The following is a 15,600-nucleotide window of genomic DNA, read 5'->3' on the forward strand; positions in this document are numbered from 1 at the left end:
CCTAATGGAACTCACTATTGAGTTCCATAATGAATTCTAGTGAGGAAATATCAGTGAAACTGTTTTCTTACACTGCAAAAATCAAGTGCTAAATACTTGATCTGTGTACTTTCTTTAGGGTACGTGGGTCAGTATTGGGTGGTGGGTAAAAGTTGGTGCTCTGAAAGCTGGATTGTCTGGGTTGGAAGCTGCTCGTAGTAACACGGCTGAGAGCAAGTTGCCTAACCTCTCTGTGCCATAGTTTCTCATCTGTAAAATGAAGATGGTAATAATGCTGCCCTCAAAAAACTGGTGTGGAGATTAAATAAATTAATCTACATAAGCACTTAGACTAATGCCTGGCACTTAGCACAGAAGCGGTCTGTAGGTTAGTGTCTGAGCACTTTTTACTCAGTGTTTCTGACAACAAAATGAGAGAAATTTTTTTCCTCCTGACACCAACCAATTTTGACACCAACGGGGTGTCCTACAATTCAATTCTGACACTAATTACAGATAGTTAGCGCAGACCTCACAGGATAAGGATGCAGTCCCACAAGACTGCCCTCGCGTGAAATGTCAGGTCTTTAGGTCCCCACATCTCTTGGGTAGCCATGCTTGTTGTCCGACTTGGCTATAAGGTTAAGGTCAAGAGTTCCCAGAACCTTCCTCCCTTTCAGGTTGGATAATTTTGCTAGAATGGCTCACAAAACTCAGGGAAACATATAATTTTTGTTTACCAGTGTGTTGTAAAGAATATGACTCAGGAACAGCCACATAGAAGTGCTATATCAGGCAGGGTATGGAGAGAAAGGTGCAAAGCTTCCATGCTCTCCCAGCACCTGGACATATTCACCACCCAGAAAGTTCTCTGAACCTCATTGTCCCAGTGTATTTATGGAGGTTCCATTATGTAGACATGATTGATGAAGTCATTGGCCATTGGTGATTGAACTCAACCTCCAAGCCCCTCTCTCTTCCTTGGAGGCTGGCGGGTGGAGCTGAAGTTTCCAAACTTCTAATCAAGGCTTGGTCTTTTTGGTGGCCAGCCCCTATCCTAAAGCTATCTAGGTGCCAGCCAAGAGTTGCCTCATTAAAACAAAAGATGGTAGTCCTAGCACTTTGGGAGGGTGAGGTGGGCGGATCACTTGAGATCAGGAGTTCGAGACCTGACCAACATAGTGAAACCCTGTCTCTACTAAAAATTAGCTGGGTGTGGTGGTGTGCACCTGTAGTCCTGTTACTCGGGACACTGAGGCAGGAGAATCACTTGAATCCGGGAGGCAGAGTTTGCAATGAGCTGAGACTGCACCACTGCACTCCAACCTGGGCAACAGAATGAGACTCTGTCTTTAAAAAAAAAAAAAAGATGTTCCTGTCACCTTTATCACTCAGGAAATTCCAAGGGTTTTGGAAGCTCTGTTCTAGGAACTAGAAACAAAGATCAATGTTTTTCTGTGATACCATAGCATCTGTCACCTTGAGAACTTAAAATGTTAATGTGATTATAGTTCATTTTATCCAGCATGGCTTTATCTAAGGGAGGGCCTACAAAGCACAGTGGAAGAGGGTGGGCATTAGAGTCAGACTTGGGTTTGATTGATAGAACTAGATACTTAGTTATTTTCACACTGGGCAATTGCCTAAACCTGTTAAGCTTCATTTTTTTTTCATCTGTAAATTGGAGAATATGGTGTTTACTTCATATGGCTATTGTAAGCAATTAAAAAAAAAGGTATTTTAAACACCTAGCATAGCAGGTGTTAGTGCTAAATTATATATTACTTTCTCCTGATAAAGTAACCTTTTAAAAAGTAAAGAGCTTATTTATATAGAGCTAGTTTCCAGTCTCTTGTTTTAGAGACTTAAAAAACAATACTGGACTGCTGTTGTTGTTTCACTGTGGCAAAGAATAGAAGAATGAACTTTATTTCATCATATATTTGATGGTTCCCAAATCATTCCTTGCTTCTTATAGCCAGCAGAAACCTACAGTTGGATTTTGGTGAGTCTAAATTTGTAGTAAGTGAGATTGTTTTTAGTGAGCTGTCAGTGGGGGTTGATGAAAGGCAGAAGACCATGGTCGTTTTTAATGAGGTTGTGTGAAAATCCAATGAAGTGGTCAGGGAAAATTCTACCTCGAGATAAACTGTGCAGACTGGCTCTAACAGTAGATTATTTTCTTCTAATTATAAGTTTGCTATAGCTTCTTTTATTTTTGTTTCTGTTTTTGTTTGAAACCAGAAAGTCCTTTGCTGTTTCCTTATTATCCTCGAAAATCATTGCATTTTGTGAAAAGGCGGATGGAGAATATTATTGATCAGTGTTTGCAAAAGCCAGCAGTAAGTTTGAAAGAAATGCATGTCTTTGTGTAGGAGCAATAGTGTCTATAGTATGTGGCTCACTTATGTAAATGATCTTAATTTTTAGAATGAACTATGAAAATGTTGATATTCAATTGTTTTTGATTAACAAAAGTAACAATTTCATATGGTTCAACCTAATACTCCAACTTAAGTTTCTTACACACGTGTGTGTGTGTGTGTGTGTGTGTGTGTGTATAAAGATTACTAAAGGTGTTGGCATCTTGAGTATTTTATTTGTTCCCAGAAGAAATTCATTGTAAACAGTCTTAGTTACAGAGCTGATGTGTCTCTGTTTACTACTGAACGATGTGAATGAATGGTTGTTATGAGACCAGAGGGAGGTGGTCTTAAACCTGCCATGTGCTTAGCACCAAGGTCCTTTTCAGCTCAGAATTTTCTCTTTTTCCTTACTGTTACAATTGTCATTAAAGTTTCTTATGTACAAGGTTTGGTGATGTAGGCGATTTTTTTACTGCATTAGAACAGTGATGGTCAGTCACTTTCTGTAGAGTATCTGTGTGCATATTAACACTCTAATTATATTTTAAAATCTTATTTTATATAGGATGTAATTGGAAAATCGATGAATCAAGCAATCTGTATTCCATTGTATAGAGATACCAGAAGGTAATTCTGTTTACCTATTGGGTGGTGTAATTCCGCAGCCAATTTAAATTTTTCTCATTTCTTTTTCCCTTTTATTTTAGTGAGGATTCTACACGTAGATTGTTCAAATTTCCTTTTCTGTAAGTATATATTTCTTCCCTATCTTGAGTGAACAATACAGTTTTGTTTTATTCATCAATAGTTAAAAAATATTATGACAATTTTTTTTCTTAGGTGGAATAATAAAACTTCAAATCTACATTATCTTCTTTTTACTATTCTAGAAGATTCACTTTATAAAATGTGCATCTTAAGGAGACATACTGATATTTCTCAGTAAGTATTAATCTGAAGTTTGAATCAAAGAGATAAGATTTTATTATTTGTAAGAATGAAGCATACAGCCTTCCAGCATTTCAGATTTTAAACTACTTTGTGACTTTTAGACGTGTCATTTAATTGTTAGTTTTCATGTCATTAAAAGGGTAACACTGAATTAGGAAGTTATATGATCTTGTTTTAGATTATTTAATTTTTATTGGCATATAATCATTGTAGGACTTTTTTTAGAGTTAGGAAAAATATGACAGCTCAGGATATTATACTTCATTTTTTAGAAGTTAAAAACTTCTGAAAAGCTAAAAGTTAAAGAAGTTTTAACTTTTTAGAAGTTAAAAACTTCTAAAAGTGGCTGCCTTATAGAAATGATTTTTGCCTAGGGTTAAGTATGCTTTTCATTAAACAAGAGGACTTGCCTAACAGAGACTTACTTTGAAATTGAAAGTAGAAGTTCTGAAAAATAAATCATATTTAGAAGGCCATTGGTAGCTTAAAAATGGTTTTAAACCTGAATTTGAAGAAAATGTTGAGACCAAGATGTAACCAAAAAGAAATAATTTGGTTATTTCTATTCCAAATGTCTTTGGTGACTATGTGATTTTAAACCAAATTGGTTTATCTATCTAGGCGTTTAAACCAGTTCTCAGTGTTCTAAAGAAGTAAATGTACTGACCCTGACAATCATGTTCTTTTAAGCCTTTAGATTATTGACTATCCAGGTTGTTCCACAGAGTCTCTTTTTTTCCCCCTTCTTTCTTGAAGATCTGTGAGTAATGGACTAATTGCTATTAAATTTGGGAGCTTTACATATGCCACAACGGAAAAAGTCAGAAGAAGGTAAGTCTTGAATCTTGTTTGGATGAAATGTAGATACATGTGATATGTGTATATGTTTAGGAATAGGGTCAGACTCAGTTACGGTGGTAATATAGGTAAAAGGGCTTTGCCACTTCCCACATCAAGGGCAGGATTCTTTGTGTATTTATACATAGAGAATGATTTGACTTGTGATTGAATAGAACCTTACTGCCCTGCAGTTTATGTCATATGGTTTCCTATAATTAATACTCCTGAGCTCCCTGTTGACAAAGAAAGTAATGTGGTTCCCATGGGCAGATGGCCTGCAGGGCTGAAGTTCTTGTTATGACCAAAAAAAATTATGAGGTGATGCCATTCTTAGTGATGGGAGATTTTCTTAGGATTCAAAATTGGTAACAGTACCTAAGCCATCCCTGAGGCTTCGCAAGGAAAAGAAGTGACTAATCATAGGCTGATCTTTTTCTCACTTTTTTCCTCACATAAAATAAGTTTTTTTATGATAAAGTCTTTGGAGTTGCTGTGCCTATTTTTCATGTGTAGTATCTTATTTTTATTTCTCAGTCTAGTCAACTCTGCTGAATGTGTATATAAGGTGTCATTCATAGAATTTCCACAGGCTTAAGGCCTAACGATTGATGGCCAGGGGCTTTCTAGAACTGAAACAACTTCACAGATTTTTGGGGGTCATGATTACCCATTTTTAAGATTTGGTTATATATGTGAATAATCAGTACAAAAAGTAACTGATTTTAATACAAACCAATGATATATTTTAAATGTTATTGTACAGAATGTCACTTAACTTTTAAATTTTTTTCTGCTCGCTGCCAGTATAACATGCATACAATATTTTCTCAGTAGTCACGATCATCTTTGATATAACAAAACTTATTTTAATTCTAGCATCTACAGTTGTTTAGATGCACAGTTTTATGATGATGAAACTGTAACAGTAGTTCTTAAAGACACTGTAGGACGTGAAGGAAGAGATAGACTCTTGGTCCAGCTGCCTTTGTCTTTAGTATATAACAGTGAAGATTCTGCAGAATATCAGTTCACTGGGACTTATTCTACAAGGTAACTAGTAACATTGTCTTTCTGATATTACAGTTAAATGTTTTTTTAATGCACATTATAAATTCCAACCTTTTAGGTATGCTAGATAATGGTTATTTCATTACTAGAGATAACCACAGAGGTAGCTGAGCAGAAATGCTCCAATTTTTCATTCAAAATATGCTGGCCTTAATAGCTTTTTTTGTCCCTTTGCTTTAGTAGTAAATCAGGAAGTATTTGCTGGAATCAAGGTGGGGAATTATTTGGAGTGGAGAATGGGACTTCTTTTAGTTACATTTTTAAGGATAGCATTAACGCTAGTTGGTTGGAATTAATTATTTTTGATTTGCCTTCAGTATTTTCCTTCCAGAATTAAGACCTCAGTACCCATGTAGGAAGTATACTGTCAATTCCAAGAGATGGCTTTAATTGACTGAGACTTAAGTAAGCAGATCTCTAATTTAAAAATGTATCCATTTGGTTTCTTTGAAAGGGAGTCAGAAACCTTGCTAAAATGATATTCTGCCTATTTGGAATTACAGTATTTCTTTTCTTTTTTTTTTTTTGAAACAGGGCCTCTCTCTGTCACCCAGTTTGGAGTGCCGTGACGCAATCATAGCTCACTGCAGCCTCCAACTCATGGGCTCAAGTGACCCTCCTGCCTCAGCCTCTCATAGCTGGGACTACAGGCATGTGCCACCTTGCCTGACTAATTTTATTTTTTTACAGAGGTAGAGTCTTACTATGTTGCCCAGGCTGGCCTTGAACTCCCGGACTCAAGCAATCCTCCCACCTTGGCCTCGCAAAGTGCTGAGATTCCAGGCATGAGCCGCTGTGCCTAGCCAGAATATAGAATATGGAATTTTTATAGAATATTATATCACAGCTTTTTTTCTAACACAACAGTTGCTAAAATTATATTGGAAATAGAAGTATGAGTAGAAGTCAAAACCATAATTGACCCTAATACCACCTGTAGTAAACTAGGGAGGAGAAGATCCCCTTTTCATTCCTGAGTTGGTTTTTTTCTCTCTTTAGGCTAGATGAACAGTGTAGTGCTATTCCCACCCGTACCATGCATTTCGAGAAGCACTGGAGATTACTGGAAAGTATGAAAGCACAGTATGTTGCTGGGAATGGTTTTCGAAAAGTGTCCTGTGTGGTAAGTGTTTAGAGATCGTTCAGCAACTAAGAAATTACAAGAAGTAACGTTGCTTCTTTGGAACCTTCATCAAATACATGATATGTAAGGTCCTTTTGTGCAAATAGTTTTACTGTGATTTATAGCTTGTATTGATTATGATCATGTGGTGGCCTTAGCTATTTAGTTCTCGTTCTGATAAAGCTTACTAAGTAGTTAATAATAATACTAGATTTTAATCTCACGAAATTGCCACTGTTGTTATGTGGAGATCTTTTTATACAAAATGAAGGCTGAATTTATTGATTTTGTTGTAAAAAAATTGATGAGAATATAACTTTCCTATAAAACCATTCTTTGATTCCGACTTCTGATTTCTAATTCTTTATATATGATAAGCCATTAATTTAAAAATGCTTTTATGGCCTTTTCTTTTTTAGTTAAGCTCAAATCTTCGTCATGTGAGAGTATTTGAAATGGACATAGATGATGAATGGGAGCTCGATGAGTCTTCAGATGAAGAGGAGGAGGCCAGTAATAAGCCTGTAAAAATAAAGGAAGAAGTGTTGTCGGAGTCAGAGGCAGAGAACCAACAAGCTGGTGCTGCCGCTTTAGCTCCAGAGATAGTCATTAAAGTGGAAAAACTTGACCCTGAGCTAGACTCGTAATCTAGCTTGCCATTATTGTGTGTGTAATTATGGCCAAAAGGACATAGGAGATGGACTAAGATGTCTTGGACCACCTTTAATTTTCTTTGTGTAACAAAGAAATAAACAGTAAATTTTATTTTTTCATATTCTGCTTCATCTTCTGTTAGTGATATAGTCACTATGATAGACTTTATTTTTTCTGAGCTTTCTCTTTAATGCTATGTGCAGAACTAGTGTTTAAAGAAAACAGGGCCAGGCATGGTGGCTCATGCTGGTAATCTCAGCACTTTGGGAGTCTGAGGTGGGTGGCTCACCTGAAGTCAGGAGTTCAAGACCAGCCTGGCCAACATGGCAAAACCCCATCTCTACTAAAAATACAAAAATGAGCTGGGCGTGGTGCATGCCCCTATAATTCCAGCCACTTGGGAGGCTGAGGCATGAGAATCGCTTAAACCTGGGAGCCAGAGGTTTCAGTGGGCTGAGATTGCGCTGTTGCACTCCATCCAGCCTGCGTGATGGAGTGAGACTCTGTCTCAAAAAAGAAAGAAAGAAAGTGAACAAATTGAATATGAAGAAAAAGTCTAATCTTTTCTGTCAGAAGGGTAGGTATCAGGAATTGTTCCTGTATCATTGAAATAGTCGCTCATCACTGGAAATTTTAATGCATTTAGTATTTTAAAACTATAGACAACATTCGTATTTTTCCATCTCCCCTTCTAGTTCATTTTGGGTCTCCAGAATGATTTTAAAATTATGTTTTCAGAATATATTATACTGATTCACTGAAATGCTAAGCCAAAGGATGGATCCTGTCTTTTATGGTTTAAATAACATAAACACTGCTTGATACCTACATGGTTATCTTTTCTCATTCTGTCCCTGCATTTGAGCTCTGAGTTATTTGAATCAGCAGTGCTTAGATGTGCCCTTTTGCCTTTTCAGACTTGGTTAAGGACATATAGTAGCTGTCCGTTTGGTTGACTCCTTGAGAGTGTGAGAAATATGGGTCAACTAAATGTTATCTGGCATTAGTGCAGATAAGCTACTGTTGATTTCCTAATGCTCATTCATTCCTAAAGTACAATAGTATTCTCGTGTGACTTTCAAAGAAATTAATTTAATATATGAATTCCACTATCACTTCATCGATAATCACTTTTTAAAGCTTAAATATCTTTAGGCAGGAGGATATACTATAACCAGGTGAATGGGTAACTGCAGGGTTGCTGTGTCATTTGTCTATTTAATAGGTAGCTGTCTCTCTAGGTACTCCAGGGTACCTCTGTGAATGGAAGCCACTGTTGGGTGACGTAGCATTTAGGACTGTGATCAGGAGGCTGACTATACTGATCTGTAGCCTTGCATATGATAGGTCTTAACAAATTTACGTAAATGTTTACTGACAGTTGGGCATTGTTCCTGGAGTAGTGCAGAATGTCTTGAATTAGCTTTTGTGAGCAAGAAAGGTGAACTGTCAGATGACATTACTGAAAAATTATAGGTTGTGGGTATATAGAGCATTTTTAGAAAGAATGCATTGTGCAGATTTACCATATAACATTTAAAGAGCTTTAATGGATTTTAGGAAACAATAATTAATAGCCTGTTCTTAGAAAGAACGACAGTTTCACCAGTTCTTTATTAGTTAGTAATTTGTCCTTTGTGACCTCACTGTTAGATTTATAAAGATTTTTTGATACATACACATTTGCTTTCTGTGGTTCCAGCGTAGACATAAAATATGGGAGAATTGGTTTTTCAGTAATGGTTTTAATATGTATAGCAAGTAGGAACTAGAATTGTATTAAAGTGAAAAAGTTTAAATTGACATCTGAATCTCTTTTTAAGTTTCAATAAGATGCATAGAGCAGAGAATTTTATTGTATTTTTAGATACATGCTATAATTCTTGACACCACTAGACATTTTGCTTTTTTAAAAGAAAAATTTAATTTTTAATTTTTATGGGTTTATAGTAGGTATATGTATTTATGGGGCACATGAGATTTTGGTAGAGCATACAATATAGACACTTTGCTTTCAATATGTAGAACAATTTGATCGTTATACACTGGCTACTTTTAGTGTGTTTAGCTGCAGATGCTGAATTTGAGCTTTGAATTTAGTGAGGAGCAAGTGAAGGGTGGGAATGTGAGGACCCTGGGAAGAGGAGCCTCCAGGTCCTGGCTCTTGTAGACCATGGCACCTTGTCTCCATAAAGTGGGGTAATTGAGTGTCTCTCTCAGGGTTTGAGGACTAATGAGGGTTACTTATAGAACACTGTGGTTAGCACATGTGAAATACCCAATAAAGACTAGCACTTCTATTTACAATATTCTATTCTGCTTTTTGCTGACATAAATTGTGTTGATTTTTTTAGAAACTTAACTAGCCTCTTTTTTTTTTTTTTTTTTTTTTGGCCAGACTTGATAGAACTATAATAGTAGTCTTTCTAATTCTCTGGCTTAGTAGGGTTTTTTGTTGTTGTTGTGTTCTTGATTTTTTTCCAATGTAAAAATTGTACACTTAGCAAAATGCTAAAATATTCTGTCTTCTTAATTTGGAACATTTGAATGTAAATGTGAAGAAAACTATTATGATATAGCCTTGAGTTTATGATGCCATAACTAGGGGAATTTATATATATTTGAGTTGATCTAAATATTTTCCCATTCTTGAGGGAAGTCCAGCAAGCAGACATGCGCTAAACACTTCTTTCTAAAGGATGCTATGATTGAAATCATGGGTTGCATTTCACCAGGAGCAGATCAGTTTCTTTGACACCTCTTTAAGTTGCAATGTTGTGGTGATTATCTACAGACTGTTTACATTTGCTAGAACCTACAGTTGACTATCCAGCATAATATTTTTAGTCTTCACTGAGCACAAGGAGATAGTACTTAGGATTTTATGAATTTAAGGTCACGAAAACCTTATAATATGAGAGCAAATAACATATTAGCATAGAAATGATCTCTTATGAGGAATATTCAGTTCAGAAACTCGATTATTAAATGGGTCTGGGAAATGATTTGTTAATATGGTTGATAGCCAATGTTTACTTTCCACTTTTTTTCTTGTTCTGAGGAAATGAAAATTTTTAGAACAGGATTTCTCATGAAGCACACAGTAGTACATCAGAAGTGCCAAGGCCAGTGATTAAAAATGTATGGATTTTACCCTAAGCCTACTCAATCAGAAGCTGAGGGTGAGGCCAAGACTACATTTTTAACCAACTCACTTGATCATTCTTAAACCCACTAAGGTTGAGAACCATTATTTTTCTATGAAAGCTGTGTTTTAGAAATTAGATGGTTATAATTTCTTAGTTGTAGGTTCATAAGCTGTTCCCTTGGATGCAGTGAAAATTGATGTATTTTTTTTTCTTTAAAAATGACCCTAACTGGTGGTTAATTACACATGCAAGTTGCTCACACTTCAATAAATCTGTTTAAATGATGGTGAGCATAATTGTACCCCAACTCCCTCTCTGCACTGCAGCATTGTAGCAATGGATCCCTTAGGGCCACATTTCAGCCCTAACAAGATTATGTTCAGCCAAGTGGGAGATAGTTGGGTATGTATGGGCTTTGCTGGTAATCAGCCATTCTAGTTCATAAATGTCACCTTTCCTCTGGTGTGTGTAGTCAGACTGAACTCACTGCTCAAGATATGAGGTGTAATGTGTAGTTATCACGGTACGGATGATAAATCTGTCCCACAACGTGACTATAAGTGAAACTTATGTTTACTGGCTTATTATGTTTTAAGCAGTAAAACAAGACAAGTTTGTTGTTTGTGCTTCCTGCCATCAGATTTATGACTGACAACTTTAGGGACTGTTCTTCTTCATTTCTGCATTCCTGATTCCTGTTACAGAGTGAATATTATTCTTTCAAGTGATATTTCTGTCCACTGTTCAGATAGTAAAACTGGGTGGAGCCCAAACTGGAGGAGTGGCCAGCTTGCTATAAATGATCCTCGTGATTGTTAGCATTTTCATGATACTGCAAAACTTTCTAACCTTGAGAATATGTTACTTCCCTTTTTCCTTTCCACCGCTTACTTTGTCCTGCCAAATTGTTGCAGGAAGAGATTCAAGGATTAAAAATATTTATGGGCCTGGCAGGTAGCTCACGCCTATAATCCCAACACTTTGGGAAGCCGAGGTGAGTGGATTGCTTGAGCTCAGGAGTTTCGGCAACATGGCAAACCCCGTGTCTATAAAATACAAAAATTAGCTGGGCGTGGTGGTGCATGCCTATAGTCCCAGCTACTCAGGAGGCAGAGGTGCGAGGGATTGAGCCTGGGAGGTGGAGGCTGTGGTGAGCTCTGATTGTGTCACTGCACTCCAGCCTGGGTGACAGAGACCTTGTCTCAAATAAATTATATGTATGATATATGTGTGTGTGTGTGTGTGTGTGTGTGTGTGTGTGTGTGTATGTATACATATATATATATCTCCTTGTTCTCTTGGGATGGAAGGTTAAGATGTAGCGGCAGAGTGTGGATAGCAAAGGGGCTGGCTGAGACCATTGTTCTGGGGCCCTGCAAGGTGTAGGGCCCATTTTCTCCACTGGAGAAGGAGGAGACTACATGGCCCAGGTGGCAGGACACCCAAGTTCAGTGGACACCTTTCAGGCTGGTGTAGTCAGGCATATCAGATGCTGTGGAGAAACAGCGAGATGGAAAATTGCCCATTACCTCTGAAAAGCTGCATGTCAGTTGTGACCCTGATAGAAACTTGGAGGCGTGTTGAGGACAGGAGCCCTATTGAAATGGGTGTAGAATGGATGTGAGGTGAGTCAGTGGAGGCAACTCTGGAGGATTTTGCTGTGAGGGGCACAGAGATGGAGTGGTGGCCAGGGAGGGAAATGGCACCAGAGAACTTTTTTTAGAAAGATGGATGATACTAGGCATCTTTATTCGTCAATATGAGTGATCCACCAAAGAAGGAGAAATTGACCATTCTAGAGTAAAAGGAGATGCGCTGGAAGAAATCCTTGAGAAGGCTAAAAGGGCTAGGGCCCAGTGACCATTGCAGGGATCGAGCGTAGGGTGGAACATGACTTTCTTCCACCCTAATGGGAGTCTGTGGGGACAGGTGCTGGTGGGTGCAGCACCGCGTGGCAGGTGTAGCATTTTTCCCTCGGAGAGAAGTGTTCAGGTCTTTATGGAGAGTGATGAGGAGAGGAGAGGTAGAAAATAGGTGTCTCAGATTGGAAAGTGAGAGAATTATGGAGTTTTAGAATCAGAGGGATAGAAAGAAAGAGGCTATGACCAGAGAAGAGACATTGGCAGTCTTAGGGAGGTGGTGAAGTCTCTGATGACAGGTATAACCATGGCAGTTGGCAGCTGCTATTGGTGTGAAGGAGAAAGTCACTGGAGCCAAGTAGATTCGGAGCTGAGTGGCTGGGGTTTTGGATGGCTCATCTGTGTGGCTGGTAAAGTTGCAAAAGCAGATGGAGATGGTAACAGTGAGTTGGGTCCTGAGGTCACCCGTGAATGAGGAGGTATCAGTGGGGGATTGAGAGCGGAAGGAAAAACTGTGCTTCTGAGACTCTTGCTACCTTGAAAGACCCAGAGGAGGGTCAGGCACCTACCTAGTCAGTAGGAAGGCTGGGATCTAAGCCCAGGGGGACTGGACTGCCCTGGAGGAGCTCCTAACAGACACCTGTGGTTAGAAAGGACATGAGAACAGGATAAAAAGACTAAGCCAACCTGCAAGCATGGCCACTGCCTTTGAATCTCTGTCTACTGTAGGTTAGTGCTCCTCACACCTGGGAGGTAAGATTAAGGGCTCTAATGGTGGTGGACTTTTTAATTTAATTTAATTTAATTTAATTTAATTTAATTTAATTTAATTTAATTTTAGACACGATCTTGCTCTGTTACCCAGGCCTCAGGCTGAAGTGTGGTGGCATAAACACGGCTCACTGCAGACTTGACCTCCTGGGCTCAAGCAATCCTCCTGAGTAGCTCAGATTAACAGCACATGCCACCATGCCTGGCTAATTTTTTTTTTATTTGTAATGACGGGGTCTTGCCATGTTACCCAGATTGGTTTTGAAACCCTGGGCTCAAGCAGTCCTCCCACCTCAGCCTCCCAAAGTGCTTGGACTACAGGTGTGAGCCACCACACCTGGCCTTCTTTCTTCTTTTCTTTTTAACCCCAAGGCAGGGAGAAGTGGTCATTTCCGATTATTTTAAATCTGGAACCAGTAGCAATCCCCAGGTGTTTTAGGAAGGGGGTCTTTGTGGTTGCTGTCCTGCCTAATTTTGTCTTTAGTGCACTGTCGGTTACAGACACAATTATGTGTGTGGCACAGGGAGGAGAGAGCCCAAGATGACTGCGTGGAGAGTGGACCTGAGCAAGCCCCTGCTCAAAGTCCAGGTCAGGAGGCTGGGTGAGGCGGGATGAACTGAACAGTCAGTTTCCCGCACTGTGAAGGTGCAGTCCAGGGCCTTCCTAGCTCTGGGCCAATGTAGTCCATATCGCCAAACCTTTCCTGGGTGGTCTGAAGATTTTCTTAAGGGGAACTAACTGCCCAGTCCAGGCACCTCTGGCCATTTGGGGAATGAGGCAGGCAAGTCTCGGCTTGGCCTCAGTTCCCGGGCCCCTAGGAACTGGCACTGGGCTTCAGCTCGCTACTTAGCAGGTCCAGTAGGGCCTAGACCCAGCTGGACCTGGGAGCCTCTGGAGCTGCCAAATTGTACATGAAATTCCTGTGTGCTTGGCCGGACAAGAGGTTCATGATCGAAGGGTTACTACCTGCACCTGCCTCCGCCCCTCCCCCAAATTCTTCCTGTCTGCATTTGGCTTTTTAAGGTTCTCCTATGCAGAATTGGTTGTGGAAGAGAAATAGCATGGGAGAGATTGCAAGGTGCTTTTTATATACATTCTCACAGAATAAACAACTAACTCTGCAATAAAGGGATTGCTCATCTTATTTTACAGAAAAGTTGAGAGAGATTTGGTTTGACGTGTCCCAAATCACGCAGCTAGTAGGCGGAACGGCCTGGATGCAAAACAGGTGGTCTGACTCCAGATAAGAATAATTGCTAACATGATTATTTAGTAAGAGTCAGAAATCATGCCAAGAACATTCCATGGATACTTATCTAAACCTCATCACAGTCCTACAAGGTAAGTGCTATTATTATTAGCATCATTTCACAGATGAAGAACTTGAGGCCAAGAGATGTTTACTAAGTTGTCCACAGGAATTACACGGGCAGCAGGGTGGAACTGGGATGGGAAACCAGGCAGTCTGGCCACAGGACCCATGCCTTCAGCCACTGCGCATGTTTCCTTTCTGGGGCCTGGATCCTTTGGCCCCCACCTGCCTTGCCCATGGCTGCACTCACAGAGCTTGGTCTTCCTGCAGTGGCACAACTACTTGAGTGTCTGTGTGGCACAGGCCAGCAAGGATGGCCAGGCTTGCATTCGTGATGAGCTTTGTTTTTCTCAGAGGTCCTTCATTCATAGCCACCATCAGCTCTGCAGAAACAGGCTGTGAGGAATGATGTCTGGTAGACCTTGGACCAAAACCTGGGCTTCTGACCCCATAGTTTAGTGTGCTTTCCTCCAAGACAGTGCTTGTACAAAGCCAGTGTTACTTATGCATCCTTTGTCACCTTAAGAGAGGTTTTTTTTTTTAAGACAAAGTCTCACTTTGTCACCCAGGCTGGAGTGCAGTGGCACAATCTCAGCTCACTACAACATCTGCCTCCTGGGTTCAAGGGATTCTTGTGCCTCAGTCTCCCAAGTAGCTGGGATTACAGGTGCCCGCGACCACACCCAGCTAATTTTTGTGTTTTTGTTAGAGATGGGGTTTCACTGTGTTGGCCAGGCTGGACACCTTAAGAGATCTCTTGTGTGTCTTCAGGCTTCGCGGAGACAGAGCTGTACTCTCCCCAGAGAGGCTACCAGCTTACCAGGCTAAAGGAAGGGGGAGATTTCCCACTCTGTGTGTGTGTGTGTGTATTTATATATGTATTAGGGTCTTACTCTGTTACCCAGGCATGATCACAGCTCACTGCAGCATCCACCTCAGCCTCCTGAGTAGCTGGGACTACAGGTGTGTGTCACTATGTCCGGCTAATTTTTAAAAAAAAATTTGTAGAGATAGGGTCTTGCTTGTTACCTAGGATGGTCTTGAACTCATGGACTCAAGCAATCCTCCCACCTTGGCCTCCCAAAGTGCTGGGATTACAAGTGAGAGCCACCACACCCAGCCTCCTACTGTATTTTTGCCATGTTTTCTGTCCCCTTTCCCAATTTTTCGGGATTATTTTGCATTTTGTTGGTCTACAGACTTCCATTGGGTAAAGCGTTCAGGGGAGATGGTGTGCTTGGGGAGAGGGAGAGAAATTATCTCAAGAATGAATACATGGGTGAAACAGATGGCAAATTTGTCGTTTGCAATAGAGAAACTATTAAAAAATCAGAGAATGCTAAGTCCTGAACACTTTGAGGAATACTGTATGACTCTCTGAAATACCAGCAAGGCACACATTTGGTCCATTAATTGGGATCTAGGAACTATGATAATGCAGTGTCAAGAAAATAAGTGTTTTTATTACCAAATAGAGCATCACAAGCCAAATATCCTATTTATCCATCCAAGATATAAAAGGGACTT

General features: G+C 39.7%; 1 protein-coding gene across 3 annotated transcripts in view; it reads left to right on the forward strand.

The window, feature by feature from the left end:
• Positions 1-7,100, forward strand: part of ANAPC4 (anaphase promoting complex subunit 4) — a 41,707-nt gene extending 34,607 nt beyond the window's left edge. For all 3 annotated transcript variants that reach the window (XM_031010388.3, XM_031010387.3, XM_055385545.2), the window contains 8 exons: positions 2,224-2,321; positions 2,911-2,972; positions 3,053-3,091; positions 3,186-3,287; positions 4,053-4,127; positions 5,013-5,186; positions 6,204-6,327; positions 6,747-7,100. In XM_031010388.3, coding sequence (XP_030866248.1) covers positions 2,224-2,321; positions 2,911-2,972; positions 3,053-3,091; positions 3,186-3,287; positions 4,053-4,127; positions 5,013-5,186; positions 6,204-6,327; positions 6,747-6,974 — 902 coding nt within the window. In that variant the 3' untranslated portion in view covers positions 6,975-7,100. The remainder of the gene's footprint in view (positions 1-2,223; positions 2,322-2,910; positions 2,973-3,052; positions 3,092-3,185; positions 3,288-4,052; positions 4,128-5,012; positions 5,187-6,203; positions 6,328-6,746) is intronic.
• Positions 7,101-15,600: the final 8,500 nt, after the last annotated feature.

Source organism: Gorilla gorilla, chromosome 3, assembly GCF_029281585.2.
Source record: "Gorilla gorilla gorilla isolate KB3781 chromosome 3, NHGRI_mGorGor1-v2.1_pri, whole genome shotgun sequence".
NCBI classification, from domain to species: Eukaryota; Metazoa; Chordata; class Mammalia; order Primates; family Hominidae; genus Gorilla; species Gorilla gorilla.